General features: G+C 40.1%; 1 protein-coding gene across 8 annotated transcripts in view; it reads left to right on the plus strand.

Annotated features, from left to right (window-relative positions):
• RALGPS1 (Ral GEF with PH domain and SH3 binding motif 1) overlaps positions 1-16,728 on the plus strand; it is a 312,153-nt gene that overhangs the window by 234,801 nt on the left and 60,624 nt on the right. For all 8 annotated transcript variants that reach the window (XM_075185799.1, XM_075185803.1, XM_075185804.1 and 5 more), the window contains exon 12: positions 4,715-4,782. In XM_075185799.1, coding sequence (XP_075041900.1) covers positions 4,715-4,782 — 68 coding nt within the window. The remainder of the gene's footprint in view (positions 1-4,714; positions 4,783-16,728) is intronic.

Below are 16,728 nucleotides of genomic sequence, written 5' to 3' on the forward strand. Positions count from 1 at the left end.
TGTTAATTCACTTTGCATTTTGTTGATTGATAAAAATAAACTATTAGCACTTTTATTTTTGAAAGCATTCATACTTTGCAGCATTTTTTCCACACCTGCCTAAAAAAATTTCACAGTATTGTGTGTGTATATAGTATATATACATATGTGTGTATATTTGTGTGTGTGTGTATATGTGTGTGTGTGTGTGTGTGTGTGTATATATATATATATATATATATATATATATATATATATATATATATATATATATATATATATATATATATATAAGAAAACAGGGATACTCTGCACTCTCCAAACACATAATTAATGCTGTACCAAGTACTATTCTATATTAAAAACAGGGAATGTTAGTTCCACATATTGCAATATATGTTAAGCTGACCAACTCACGCCTAAGTCCCATGACTCTTGCACCCCATTCTTTACATTAATTAATTCCAACTTGTTTCAGGTGAGTCCCAGGTCTCCCATGGCTGCTAGTGCTAGGGAAAGACTTGCCTTTAAAAGCTGTGTGCAGGTAAGCCTTAAGCCCAGATAAAATAGCATAGCATTTGATCATGTTAGGACTGACCAGAATGGGAAGACTTTGGTGTCAGTTTAACATATATTGCAATATGTGGAACTAACATTCCCTGTTTTTAATATAGAACAGTACTTGGTACAGCATTAATTATGTGTTTGGAGAGTGCAGAGTATCCCTGTTTTCTTGTCTATACAATGTGGGCAACCCCCTCTTGCACCCCAGTTTGTACATGGTCAGTGCAGAGGATCTATGTCTGATTTTGTTTATATATATATATATATATATAGATAGATAGATATATAGATATATAGATAGATATATAGATAGATATATAGATAGATATAGATATATAGATATATAGATAGATAGATATATAGATAGATAGATATATAGATAGATAGATATATATATATATATAGATATATATAGAGATATATCTATATATATAGAGATATATCTATATATATAGAGATATATCTATATATATATCTATATATATAGAGATATATATATATATATATATATATATATATATATATAGAGAGAGAGAGAGAGAGAGAGAGAGAGAGAGAGAGAGAGAGAGAGAGATAAAAGTGTGTGTATATGTACAGATAGATAGAGATAGATAGATATAGATAATATATACACATATAGATATAGATAATATATACATATAGATATATATATATATATATATATATATATATATATATATATATATATATATATATATATATATATATATATATATATATATATACACACACACACACACACACACACACACACACACACACACACACACACACACACACACACACACACACACAGTGTTGGAAGTGGGGGGTATATTGTAGTATGTCATACTGCCTCCTCTTCTACTGCCCTGCCTTCATTGTAACACTAACAATTCATCCACAACATTAAAACCACTAACAAGTGGTGAATAACGTTGATTATGTTGTTACAATGTTACAAGGGGTGGGATATACTCAGCAATAAGTGAACAGTCAGCACTTGAAGATGATTTGTTGGATGCAGGAAAAATGGGCAAACGTACGGAACTGAGTGACTTTGACAAGAGCCAAATTGTATTGGCTGGGTCAGAGCATCACCAAAACGTCAAGGGAAGTTCTGGTCAGCTCGGGGTCACAGTCATTTAGCTGTGGGCTCTTGTAGTGAGCGGCTGAGTTCAACTTTAATTGAAGTGTTTTATTTATCCATTGGATTAGGATGAAGAATAAATCTCACATTTATGAAATGTTTTTTTCTAGCTGGTGGGTTTATTACGTTCATCCTTCTTCTTATTCTGTGTCATGTGGGCCCAGCGAAGAAACAGTTAAATGGTGATCAGATTTCTTTGGTTAAATCTTAAGGTTTTTTTTTTAGTTTTTTTTACAAGTTTAGTCAGGTTTAGTCGGTGACATAAACATTTCCAGAAATCTTTCCAGTCACGTGCTCTGTAATGTACATTTCTATTTCAGCCAAACATATAAATATATAAATACAAATGTTGTTCTGTATATTCCTGACCAGGATGACTCCGTGTAGGCTATAAGACTGTGCATTAGGTGGGCTAGTTCTGCAGGTATGACATTCCCTGGTTCTGCCGTCGCTGAGACTGGCACGTGTGCACGGTGTCTCTGCTCTCGTGTGTTATAAAAATAAGAGTAGAAAACAGCACATGGGATGAGTAAATCTATGGACTAATAATTAAGTCAATGTCTTGGCGGCCATTCAAGATATATCATAATGAAAGTCTTACTAAACTACAATACAGAGAAGTATAAAATCTGCATCGTCTTCCAAGAGATAACACGAAACGTGAACAATTCTCATCATTTTACACCACTGCAATCATAACAAGGTTTTCATCATTTGTTTAACACTTGAAAACATATTTTAAATACATTATCCGTAACGACCTCATTCCCAGTTATGCGTTGGACAGCGGGAGCTGGCTGACGCATTGTTCACGTGTTATCATGCAGTTATCAGGACTCCGTTTAGTTGTATGAATAGAAAAGGATGAAAGTGGTTTTTATGCGTTTCCGGGGATTCCCCAGAATGCATTAATGTGAGAAGTGTATCTAACCTGTGACTCCTCAATGCAGTGTAGCCACGGTTTATGCTTATATGCAGGGCTGCCAAGAGGAATTCAGGGCCCCGGTACAACAAATTTGTGGGGCCCCCCCTTATAGTTGAGCATGCAAAAAAATTTTGCGCCGCCTCACGGCGGCGCAAATTTTTTCAAAGTTGTAGTTAGGCATTTGGGGGCGTGGCTAACATCAAAATCACTAGGCACTCAATTCGCCGGAGCGTCACATATGTCCAAGCACTCCTGACTTTCAGGACATCTACCACCACAGTGTAGTATACAAAGAATGCAGTGTGTACACAAACAGTTCAGTCTTGGCCTGCACCTAACATTGGGCACAACACTCACCAAAAATTGGTATTGTCCCTACTAGAATCACAACATTTCACACACTCTGCTGCTCTCTCCTACCTGTTCTTCTCACTTTCTCCACCTGTGGCTGCTGGTTTCTTTAGTTGTGGCTTGTCCGGATCCAGAAATGTTGAAGGACCTATTTGGAAAAAAAAATGGCTACACTTAGAAAATTACAGCCAGCCCCGGCGTTAAATCAATAGCACCCACAATTAATAATTAGGCATTCCTCCAGCCCCAACATTAAAATAATAGTATTCACATTTAATAAATAAACCTATTCCCTTCCTGCAAACAGCAATACCTATTTCCCGCAACCATCACTGCCATTAAATAACTCATAGTCACATTTAATAAATAGACCTCATTCTCCCCAAACTCATCCCCACATTCAATAGCCCCCAAACCACCCCATCTTAAATTAAGTCCCCACTATTAAATTGCCTCCCCATCACCCTACAAACAAAATAGCACCCATTAATTTGCCACCATCTACCTCACACTCACTACATTGCAACAAGCCCCCTGTGCACATTACTGTGCCCCTTCATCACTACACTGTGCCCCCTTATGTTCACACTGCGCCCTCCATGCTGCTTCCCCTCCTTTTTATTCACTCTGTACATTTCTCCCACTTTTTTTTCATTCTGTACATCTCTCCCCACTTTTTTTTCATTCTGTACATCTCTCCCCACTTTTTTTTCATTCTGTACATCTCTCCCTGCTTTTTTTTCATTCTGTACATCTCTCCCCACTTTTTTTTTCATTCTGTACATCTCTCCCCACTTTTTTTTCATTCTGTACATCTCTCCCCACTTTTTTTTCATTCTGTACATCTCTCCCCACTTTTTTTTCATTCTGTACATCTCTCCCTGCTTTTTTTTCATTCTGTACATCTCTCCCCACTTTTTTTTTCATTCTGTACATCTTTCCCCACTTTTTTTTTCATTCTGTACATCTTTCCCCACTTTTTTTTTCATTCTGTACATCTTTCCCCACTTTTTTTTTCATTCTGTACATCTTTCCCCACTTTTTTTTTCATTCTGTACATCTCTCCCCCTTCTTTGTCACACTCTCCCTTTCTACTTTCCTTCCCTTGACTCTCTGTTCTTTACTTACTTGTTAGTTTCTTTCTTTTCTTCTGTGTTCTCTTCTTTCTTCTTGCTTGGTCCCCTCTGCGACGTTCCTCACTGACTGTCGGGCGTGACTTGATGACGTCACGCCCGACAGTCAGTGTGAAACGAGCAGAGTGGAGGGAGGGCGGCGCGATCAGGTGAATATGTAAATTTTTTTTTTTTTTAACTATCTAGCTCCCCCCACCAACGGACCGGTCCGACACCCCAAGCCCCCCCCCCCCCCTCCCCGGGGGAAAAAAAAAAAAAAAAGAAGACAAAAATAAAAAAAAATTGCAATAAAGAAAAGTGTAAAAAATAAAATAAAATTCAGCGGTGGGGGCCCGGTCCGGGCCCCCTGGCATGGCCGGGCCCGGGTAAATAGTACCCGCTCCCCCCCCCCCTCTCGGCGGCCCTGCTTATATGCGATACTCCATAACCAGCTCCTTCTTCCGCACACCGGTTGTGTGGCCGCATTTTCTGTCGTCACATGTGGATAACAGCGCTTCAACGTTACCACTATAGACTTTTACACACCTCAGATGTTTTCAGTCGGAATTTATGTGTTTTTATTAATGACCTAATATTTCACAAGTCACCTATTTACACATTTTTTTTTTCCAGATTATCATTAAGAATCGAGCCGGGGAACAGCTCTCCTCGTCTGGTCTCCTCGAAAGAAGATCTTGCAGGTATGTGACCTATTTCTTCTGAATATCGCAGTGTAAACATAACTGATGCTCCTCGGTAGTTAGGCATCTGCTTCACAAATATTTGAGTTTGTTCTACAAAATAAGGACTGACGAGTCCACTTACAGAAGAATGCTGAGATTGTTCACAAATATTAAACTTTCCATCTGCCCAGAGGTTTTTTTTAACGGCTGAAACCAAATAAGTGTTTTATGGTACAGCCAGAACGAGAGATGGTTTTAACAGATTTACTGCACATATGTAATCACTTTTTTCGGGAAAAACAAAAGGACTTTAGATCGTTTTGGACAAAAAACAACTTGTTTCATGGAAACATCCTGTATCTATTTAAATAAAACTCCTCTGTAATATGTACATTATGAACTAGGGGAAAAGATGATTTGTGGAAGATTATTTTACTCTTTTATCCAACACTCGTGCGAAGGTTGAGAAGACGGAAGATTTAGTAAATGTTTTTATTTAAGTGTTTGTTCATTGTTACTATTAGGTAAATTATATTTATGTTATGAGCCCTCTGGGCTCGTCAGGAGCACCCCCCCCATCCCCATTTTTAATTGATTTACAATTGAGAAAAAACAAATACATCTGTAATTGAAACCACAAGCAGAGACATTGGTTGTTTGCATCCATAATAAGACACCTCACATACTGATCATTGTGCTCTATGTATAACAGGGTAAATACTTTGCCACCCAGCGGGGTGGTCCTTGGGTGAGGGACCTCACTCAGTTTATCTGGGTTCCTTTTTCACCATCAGTAGTATCACCTTGCTACCAGACACTCGGAAAGTTTGAATGCCATCTGCGCAATATTTGTAGGAGAATCTCGCTGCCTCGACTGGGCTCCTTTGCGGCACCTAGAACCACCTACTTCTGGGTAGCTGGTAAAGCTGCTACAGCGCCTCTTTGCTGTAGACAGGCTGGTACCTCCTGCCCGCTTACTATAGATCAGGGCTGCTGGGTAGCGGGCAGAGCGCTGACACCGAGACGCTGGGTTCAACACAGGAAAGTCTGGGATTAGAGTGTAAGCTCTTATCTGTTGGTCACAGGATACAGCAAGTAATAGCCGTTAAGGAGCATCTTAGATGTTTTAAGAGTCCTGACAAGAATCTTTCCACGCTCGTTGGAGGTACTCCAGATAGTGTATGAGATGAAATACAAAATACTCTTTTTAGCTCTTTTTATACAGTTTCTGCCCGCATGTTGGCAGGGTGGTGCCAGGTATGTGCCCGGAGCCTGTACCTGAAAGTCTGAAATATTACATTCAATGTTCAGCACCAGCTTGTAATATATTCTTTAAACTTGGATTTAACGCAATTTTAATTTATCAAAATCTGCATCAATCTGTGATTTTCCAAATTACTCGCTGTTACATTATTCAGATAGTTCCCTTATCTCTCTCAGACACAGGACAGGATAAAATGGTATCAACTCCCTGCTGTGTATTCAGGCTACAAAGATATTGTGGTCTCTCTGATGAAAATACTTAATTACCATAGGATTTCCTTTCTTCAGAAAAGTTGCCTCCAAACCTCATACATCAATAGCTGAACAATTGAAAATAAATACATTTACACCCCCTTCATCCAGCACCTGTATATTTAATACATAATTATTTAATATATACATTTTAAAATACATGTTTACCTCTGGCGGCTAGATCCAGGGTTTAACCCCTCGGATCTTATCCACATGTGAGGAGAGGTGATCAAGGGGGACCCTGTCCACAAGATCTATTTACCCAGATGTCCTTATTGCCACAATTAATTAAAAAAATATATAACTAGTATGCAAAAAAATTCACAGTAAAAAAATATTCAAACAATAAAGCATTTTTTAATGATTTTCATCTGTGAAAATGGCGACGATATCAAGATGAGATAGCGATAGCAGAATAGGGTTCTCCACGCAAAGACATTGGGAAATCATCAGCGGCAAAAGCTGGATAATCTTACCGTATAGCTGTGATATCACGGTAACCCTTTGTCATATAGGGTGATTCAAAGACAGATGATCATTATTAACATGTTGGCATTGTGGGTTTAGTTTCACTCTAAATGCTGACGGTACGGATGGGCGATGTCGCCCCATCTATCTGATAACTATACGGGGTCATTGGTCGCCCCGTGGCATGGGCTGTTCCCAAACACATGACCCTACCTGCAGGTCAGTACTTATAGCAATATTTAGGGTAAGTGAAGTTTTGTGGTACAAAGCAGCAAGGAGGAAAACGAGTGGTAAATATCCATTCGGCCACTTCTACATTCCCTGGTAGATGATCCTTATTAGATACTATAAACCTGGCATTATGTATTCAGTGACTTGTCCCGATTCAACGCTTAGTAATGATGTCAGACTTTAGTTTAACACATAAAATGTATTCACTGTGGATTACATGAAGTATTACCGCTGTAAAAGTTATAATGTCAGTACTTTATTTCTGGCAACTCGGAGGTAATAAATACTATGACCTAAGACGTTCACCACTTACTCCAGTGATTTAATTTGTACAGAAACATAAGAGAGATTATTAAAGGTTTCTGTTCCTCTGTGTTTGCTGTGCCCAGGATCCTTGTGTCTGATGGTGCCAACCTAGGGCTGGCATAGAGGAGATTCCCCACTCCTCCCCCGACATGGCTCTCCCACCTGCAGTCACTGATTGGGTGACCGAGTGTGAGGGGAGGAAGTGCCTCCTATCTCTGGTCCCTACAAGGGCCCGGGGCCCGGCTGTAACACCTCTGCCTATGCAGAGGGGTTTCATCATTTTCTGGGGGGCTCATGTATGTGTCCGTCTGATTCTCTTCTGCATTCAGTAGGGAAAGAGTTAAGGATTGCATAGGAAAACAATCCGTGCTAATAAGATATTACTTCATAATAGTAACATGTAAAAGCCAAAACTTGTCTTTGGAATGGAAAAAATTAGAACAACACGGTTTTAGGTCCAAATTCCACATTTTGGATCCTCGTCGCTCTCAGGAGATAATCCAGAATCTGCTGTACGCACTGGAGCAGCATTGAGCAATCTTTATATTCCGCTGTCACATTGGAATTTGTCGGATTTATTTTCACTAAAAAAAACTTTGTCCTTGAGTTCAGGACTTTTCCACAGGCTCTTTCTACTTCTGTCAACCAGAATGTTACATAATGAGGGATACACACAAAGCTTAGCAGTTTTTTTGTTTTGTTTTTTTTAAATACTTTTTATTGAGTTTTCAGAGAAAGGAGGGAGAATGGGAGATGGGTCTGGTCGGGGCACATTGCAGTACATGTTATAACACATCAATATGAAGTGTACAATATGTTAATTTCACCCTCTCCCCGAATGCCCCCAAAGCCTGGAGCAGCCGTGGGCTACTCTAGTTAGAGCCTGGCGAGACAATACCTGAGTTATATCTTTATTTCTAAGGGTTTGATGGGGGTGAGGGGAGAAGCCTAGATAGCATCTGAGTTACCCCGTCTCCAGGCCTATGATCCGATGTTATAATCCACTATTAGTAATCCAGCCAAATTCTGGTGTGAGGTTGGATTAGTGAGGGGGATGCGGTGTATCATAATTTACTTAAAAACCAGAAACATTTTAGGAGTATTTTGACACACAATCCTTGGTATCCTAAACTCACCCACTGGCCGTACTACTGATTATTCATAAAAAAAAATATTTAATAATTAAAAAGCCTTTTTTGTCCCATAGTTAAGTAACAATGTAATAACAACAGTCACTGCGCACTAACATCCAACTGGTTCTGTCTCAGCCATACGTTGCCATAAGTGGCGCTACCTTACATACTGTCCCCAGTGTGTATTAGTAGGTTAGTAGTGATACTCAGCTAGTTTACTGAGATATAAAACCCTCTATACTACCTCATGTGGGTGTGATGGGGATAAGTGACATCGCAGAGGCACGAGGTGCCTTATACCTCGGCAGCTGAGCGATATTAATAATAAGCAAAAGTTATCCAGTGAGATAATAGTTCCTGATGCTCTGAGGACCCCCAGGTCTGATCCATACTGTATGTACTGTCCCAGCCCCCCCACCTCACAAAATGAGATTTCAAAGACATTCAGACCAAAAACATTTTTACTTAATAAAAATGTTTTTTCAATGTTCTCCTTCTGGTAATGCCGTCCAGATATCAGATATTAACAGAACGTGGATTGCAGCACTGCAGTGTACCATGGTGCCCGATATATCATCTTACCGTCTGTGGAGTTATCTCTAGTCATTATAGGGTCATTTCCCGCTGGGAAACCGGCCCCATGACACAGCCCTGGGGTCCAGAACAGGATGGTAACATTTAACATTAGGTGGTTATTATATAGGGCAAAGTGAAACAACGCCCCTTCGACAAATCGGCCTCTAATCTGTTAATGATTTACCCTCCCCTTGTTGTAACCATCCTTACCTCTCTGGCTGCTTCTAACGTGACCTGGGTACACACCTATGTAGTCTTACTGCGGATGCGACTTCTGTAACTATTTCACTAACGTCTGAAAGTCCCGATGAGCAGCTGATTCATGTGTACACACCTACACGATTTACTGTCAGATCTGTGATCTTCATCTCTCATAACCATCTGCTGAGAAGATGGTGACTCTGTACACTGTACAGATATCTGCCTACGGGGCTGGTGGTGAGTGCGTACACACTGCCATATTACCCGACATCGTTCCATCGTTGGTCATGGTATTTAGGAGGTTTATATAACCAAATCTAACGATGTGCACACACTAATGTGATATCTGACCAAACGTTAGTTTATCGTGTGATCTGCACGATAATTGCATAGATCTGTACCCAGATTGACACTGATCCAACATGATGGAATACATTGTTGCATGTCACAGTTATTTTAAAAATAAATCTGTACATTTCCTGCGCATATATATATATATATATATATATATATATATATATATATATATATATATATATATATATTTGTGACTTGTAGTCAATGTTTTCCTGTTTTGTTTTATTGATTTCAATAGGTATGGAAGTTATCCTTTTAAATATTGGTTGTCAGTTACAATAGGCATTGTACACATATTATACAGTACATGCTTATTGGTGTACAATCGGCAATGTGGGTAAAGCGATATTGTACCTGTCTGCTGTATCTATAAGTGGAGAGACTGGGCAAACATTAACTGTTTTCCTCTGCGCAGTACAGTTCGTCTTTCTGGGGGTGTAATGGGGGAGAAGCAAAGTGCATACACGAGATATATAATATTTTCTCATAAGAATACGTGGCGTACCGGCAGAAAGGGAGCAGGACACAGAACATGGTGTACAGAGATGGGTGGTTTTAGGAATGTTTGGCTGTCAGTAAGTCAATAGTTGTTTCCGATAACATATTTGTATTGTACAACTTCCAATAGATAACTAGTTGCAGAGTGATTGTCAGCTGTCACACCCCACACCCCATGAGGGAACGGGAAACTAATCCCTATTATGATATGAGCAGGAACGGGCTCGTCTGCACCGGGTGACAGAACAGAACATACTTCAAGAATGATGTGTTTGTATGTAAAGAGAAGGGAAACCCCTTTACCTCCCGTCGCTCCTCGCCCTCCGTATTTCTGTCTGGCTGTTACTAATTAACACTCGTCCCACATGACAGAATATATTGTTGCTTCTCAAAGTTATGTTAAAAAAGAAATCAATGCTTTTTCTGTTGCAGCTGCAGGTTCCATATGGTCCTGTTTAGCCGCCTTATTTTGTTTCTGTACCTGATTATGAATATTAAAGCTGTGAGTGTTGTCATTGTGCCCCCAGTAGTAGGAATACAACCTGGCCCTTTGTAACAGAGATTCTCATGTACGGTATAAGGAACGAGGGATCTATCTGCTGCGGGAAGCGTGCGCAGGTGACATGCAGAATAATGCAGGCAATACTACAGTTCCTGCTGGGCCTTGTAGTTCAACAACAGCTGGAAGCCACTCATTGCCGTCTCTGATATGGAGCAACATGATTATCTCCAATCTTTTTCTGTATCATAAAATAACATACACTCAAATATAAATATACACAACAAAGTGAAGTTGTACTATAAGACTGACTGAATGACACAGTGGGGGATGTATCCTCAGTAGCCACCCGCATGTGCTTTTGGGGTGTAAGATGCAGTACAGCGGTGCCGAATGTCTCTTATTTTTTTGAGCGCACATCCAGGTCAGAGATAACTTATTATACATTATTATACACACTTAAAACAATTATTTTTTTTATGTTGTTTGGAGCATTAAGAAAAGAACTATGATTGATTCGCCTAAAAAGCCCCTATTGGCCGAATATCCTAAATTATCTCCTGAACGAACCCACGAGGGAATCAGCCGAATTCTGCAGCTCAGTAACACATGTGCTGATCTCCCGGAGATGTAGGAAGGATACAAGGAGATACAAAGTTATTATCCGTCCGATGTATCTGGTCTACAATACAGAATACAGTACTCATGATAACATTCTAGGTTGTGGGAGATAAGACAGTAAATTATTTGGACAGGGTAGGTCTGTATTTTTCCCCTTCCACAGGAAATTAGTATAAATGACTGGACCTCCTTATAAAAGGGTGTGGGGATCAGGAAAGTGATGCAATAGATGTAAAATTATATAGTTGTCAGGATACTTCTACATTTTTCCCGTTGTGTAACGTAAATTTTACCTCATTAATTAGGGGAGTGTAGTTGGTTCTAATTGCTGTCTGTAGAGGTCCTGGGGCAAAGATAAGGGGCAATAGATGATTTAGCATCAACATTTTACTTTGACTAATTGTACCCAATAGAGGCGGAGCATTTGCTATGACCAGTTTTTGCTATTCCTTGGTACAGCCTATCAGGACTTTTAGTTCGCTTAGGTCCTGCCAGCTCTTTGCCTGATCCCGGTCATGTTTTTGCTCATATGAACAAACATGTAGTAAAGTACTCGCAGGGGATATACCTACTAACTAGGCCATGAAAAGTACAGGAATAAGACTGACAGGAGGGCTCTATGAGGAGATGGGGACCAGGAGATAGAGAGAGAATGACAGTACCCTCAATGGTAAAACCCTACAATACACATATTATACAGTACATGTATCTATAACATAGTAACATAGTAACATAGTTGATGAGGTTGAAAAAAGACACCAGTCCATCAAGTTAAACCTATTTTGGATCTCCTGCGATCCCTCTCTTATATTTGAAATTGATCCAGAGTAAGCAACCACCAATCTGTTTCAATTGTGAAAATCCCCCCAGACCCAATATTGCAGTCCTATTTTTACCCTATATCCACTACTTTCCTTCATTTTATTTAAAGGTCGTATCCCTGGATACACTTTTCCGCAAAAAAATTATCTAACCCTTTCTTAAACATATCTATTGAATCTGCCATCACAACCTTCCCTGGCAATGAATTCCATATCTTGACTGCCCTTACTGTAAAGAACCCCTTCCTTGGCTGGTTGTGAAATTTCCTCTCCTCAAACCTAGGGGGTGACCGCGTGTCCTGTGTATAGTCCTTGGGGTAAAAAGTTCCCATGAAAGTTCTCTGTATTGGCCCTTAATGTATTTGTACATAGTAATCATATCTCCTCTTAGACGCCTCTTTTCTAAATTAAATATGCCTAAACTGGCTGACCTTTCCTCATAACTTAATGACTCCATAGCCTTTATCAATTTTGTCTCCTTTCTCTGAACCCTTTCTAGTTTTAAATTATCTTTTTTATAGAGGGGTGCCCAGAACTGTACTGCATATTCAAGATGAGGTCTTACCAACGATTTATACAGTGGCAAAATTACACTGTCTTCCCTTGCATCTATGCCCCTTTTTATGCATGCCAATACTTTGTTTGCCCTTGCAGCTGCTGCTTGACATTGAGCACTATTGCTAAGTCTACTGTCTACGAGCACTCCCAAATCCTTTTCTATTATAGATTCTCCTAAATTAATTCCATTTAATATATATCTCTTGTTTTTGATCCCTAAATGCATAACCTTACATTTATCTGTGTTAAACCTCATATTCCATTTGGCCGCCCAATCCTCCAGTTTATTTAAGTCTCTCTGTAGAGAAGCTACATCTTGCTCTGATTTTATTACCTTACAGAGTTTAGTGTCATCTGCAAAAATATAAACTTTACTCTGTAAACCATCACCAAGGTCATTAATAAATATATTAAAGAGGAGTGGTCCCAGCACGGAACCTTGAGGTACTCCACTTAAGACTTTTGACCAATTAGAAAATGTTCCATTTATCACAACTCTCTGTTCCCTATTCTATAACCAGTTTTCAATCCAAGTACAAATGTTGTATTCTAGACCCAGTTCCCTTATTCTGTAAACCAACCTCTTGTGTGGCAGTGTATCAAAGGCCTTTGTAAAATCTAAGTAGACCACATCTACTGTCCTGCCCTGGTCTAAGTTCCCACTAACTTCCTCGTAGAAACTAATTAGATTAGCTTGACATGACATATACCTCATAAATCCATGCCGATTCCCACTAATAATCTTATTGCGTACCAAGTAATCCTGAATACTGTCCCTTAATATACCTTCCAGTAGTTTCCCCACTATTGATGTCAGGTTTACAGGTCTATAATTCCCTGTTTCCAGTGGACAGTTATAAAGGAAATATGTAAAAAAAATAGGATTATATAGCAGTAAGCCTCTACACAACATGGATTATAACTGAAGAACTGCGATCTGATCTGTTGTGGTACAGAGTGCGCTGTACGTGTTATCAGAACAAGACTTTCACGCTGTCTGCGTTCTTACAAATGACTCCACTTGTCCATGACAGTCTACACTCAGCCCTCACTGGGCGTGACTGCATGTTAGTGACCTATATAAGTACTGTACATACATGCTGGGGGTGTGACTGCGTGTTAGTGACCTATATAAGCACTGTACATACATGCTGGGGGTCGTGACTGCGTGTTAGTGACCTATATAAGTACTTGTACATACATGCTGGGGGTGTGACTGCGTGTTAGTGACCTATATAAGCACTGTACATACATGCTGGGGGTGTGACTGCGTGTTAGTGACCTATATAAGCACTGTACATACATGCTGGGGGTGTGACTGCGTGTTAGTGACCTATATAAGCACTGTACATACATGCTGGGGGTGTGACTGCGTGTTAGTGACCTATATAAGCACTGTACATACATGCTGGGGGTGTGACTGCGTGTTAGTGACCTATATAAGTATTGTACATACATGCTGGGGGCGTGACTGCGTGTTAGTGACATATATAAGTACTGTACATACATGATGATGGTGTGACTGTGTGTTAGTGACCTATATAAGTATTGTACATACATGCTGGGGGTCGTGACTGTGTGTTAGTAATGTATAAAAGTACTGTACATACATGCTGGGGGCGTGACTGCGTGTTAGTGACATATATAAGTACTGCACATACATGCTGATAGTGTGACTACATGTTAGTGACCTATATAAGTACTGTACATACATGCTGGGGGTGTGACTGCGTGTTAGTGACCTATATAAGTACTGCACATACATGCTGGGGGTGTGACTGCGTGTTAGTGACCTATATAAGCACTGTACATACATGCTGGGGGCGTGACTGCGTGTTAGTGACATATATAAGTACTGCACATACATGCTGGGGGTGTGACTGCGTGTTAGTGACCTATATAAGCACTGTACATACATGCTGGGGGTGTGACTGCGTGTTAGTGACCTATATAAGCACTGTACATACATGCTGGGGGCGTGACTGCGTGTTAGTGACATATATAAGTACTGCACATACATGCTGATAGTGTGACTACATGTTAGTGACATATATAAGTACTGCACATACATGCTGATAGTGTGACTGCCTGTTGGTGACATATATAAGTACTGTACATACATGTTGATGTTGTGACTGCGTGTTAGTGACCTATATAATTACTGTACATACATGTTGCTGGTGTGACTGCCTGTTGGTGACATATATAAGTACTGTACATACATGCTGATGGTGTGACTACGTGTTAGTAAGCTATATTGCACTGTACATACATGTCGGGGGCGTGACTGCGTGTTATAGCCACCGCTGGTGATTTCCTGCAGACAATAGAGAACATATGTGGTGTTATCTTGCAGTTACTAATGACAGGGGGGGTGTATTATGTCACCCTTATAATATGTTCACTATTTAAAACAAAACCCTTTCTTCCCAAGTAGACACTCATCTGCCGGGAGGTTGCGCAATGTGTTGGCGTGTTTCCGTGGTGATCAGTAAATAGTGGCCGCTTGTTAAGGCTTTTACCTGCGGTCCATCACTGTGCCTTTCATTCTTCATCTGATAATGCACCAGCCCGCAGCCGTCACACACTGGGGCTGCATGTTTACAGCACGCTAACCGGATTTAAATGACTTACATCATGAGTATTTACAAACACATTACTCACTGTGGAAATCCATAAACACTGTAAGTGGATATCAATTGTGTTGTGCAAATGCTTAACACATGTGACTGTGCTGGTCTGTATCAGAGGCAGAACTTCATCCAGGGGCTGGGGGAGGGGTATTGTTCATTGATGTGAGCGAGAGGTGTACAGCTCCTCTCCCACCCCAATCTCCCCATGTGTGGTGGAAGCAGAGGACAAATGGTGATGCCCGGGAGGGGGGTTTTGCGTGGCAAATAAAAACACGGTGAGTGGACATTATATCACTCATTCATTGTTTTAGGCGCCACCTAGGCCTAGATAGCCGAGTGGTAGCACCGGTCACACCCTGTGGTAGTGGGCACACTGCCCGATATTGCTGCAGATACCGCAGTGTGCGTGCCATTGTCAGATTCCACTGGAACAATGCTCCTTGTGATTAGACCGATGTTTCAGGATGGCTGGTAGAAATAACTCTCTTACTATGTGTTACCCAGCAGGAACATAATTTGCTTTTAAAAGCAATCCAATTGTTTTCAAAATTTCTCTGTAAATTATTGGTCCACCTTTATTTCTTTGGCCAATGAAACTTGGATACTGAAAGAATCATATTTATAATTTACACCCTCTACCTGTATCTTATGATTTGTGAGGGACAATAACACTGCCCAGCGCCGCATATCGGTGGGAATATCACAGATGGAGGTGTACCATGGTGCAAGATATACTCTAATAGTCCTATAGGTGCACTCACTGTCAGAGTGTATCTAACATGTACCTCTCCTGCAGGAAGCCCAGATCCTCCCTTTCTGTGTATTTGCAAATTTCACCAAATAAGAACAAATGTTCACAAAGAGATAATTTGTTATTAAGAGTAGTTTTGTGGTTTGTTGTATAATACATAACAATGGATGTGCTTCTTTCTGCCCCCCTTACATACTGCCCCTAGCAGAATGAATTCCCCTGATCCTCAACTTCACATTACTACAAAATGTGACGCAAAATAGTTCTGAATAGAGAGCGGTTCACGTGTTCTTCTATAATATATCTATTCATCTATACGTGTGTGTGTCCAGAGTAATAACATGGCTGGCCTGATGGGCTCTTCTTGCCCCTTTACCTCCTATCAAAACTGCTACAACACTTCCATTTTTATTTAAATATTGTGGAATAAATACCATGGCTTGTTAGTAAATAATTCACCTCTTTTATCCGTCTGTCGTCATGCGCTGCTTAATGAGCTTTAAAGATCATTTGTAAACTGAGATTATTATTTTTTAAAGTTCTTGGTGTCCCTTTAAGCCGTCCCCGGGAAGTAGCATGAAGGCGCTGTGAGAGCCGGTCAGGATGACATCACACTCTGTAGTAATGGTTTAGTTTCTGCCTTTTGTAAAGAATTCTAAACAGAGCTGTAATTACCGGGATATGATCGATTGTCATTGGAAACACATGTACAAGTCTTTAAATGTGGGATGTGTGTAATGTCCCAGTGATTACATCAGAATGTATAAATAGTTATACATGGGGTAAATCCCCCCTA

Source organism: Mixophyes fleayi, chromosome 9 (genome assembly GCF_038048845.1).
Source record: "Mixophyes fleayi isolate aMixFle1 chromosome 9, aMixFle1.hap1, whole genome shotgun sequence".
Lineage (NCBI taxonomy): Eukaryota > Metazoa > Chordata > Amphibia > Anura > Limnodynastidae > Mixophyes > Mixophyes fleayi.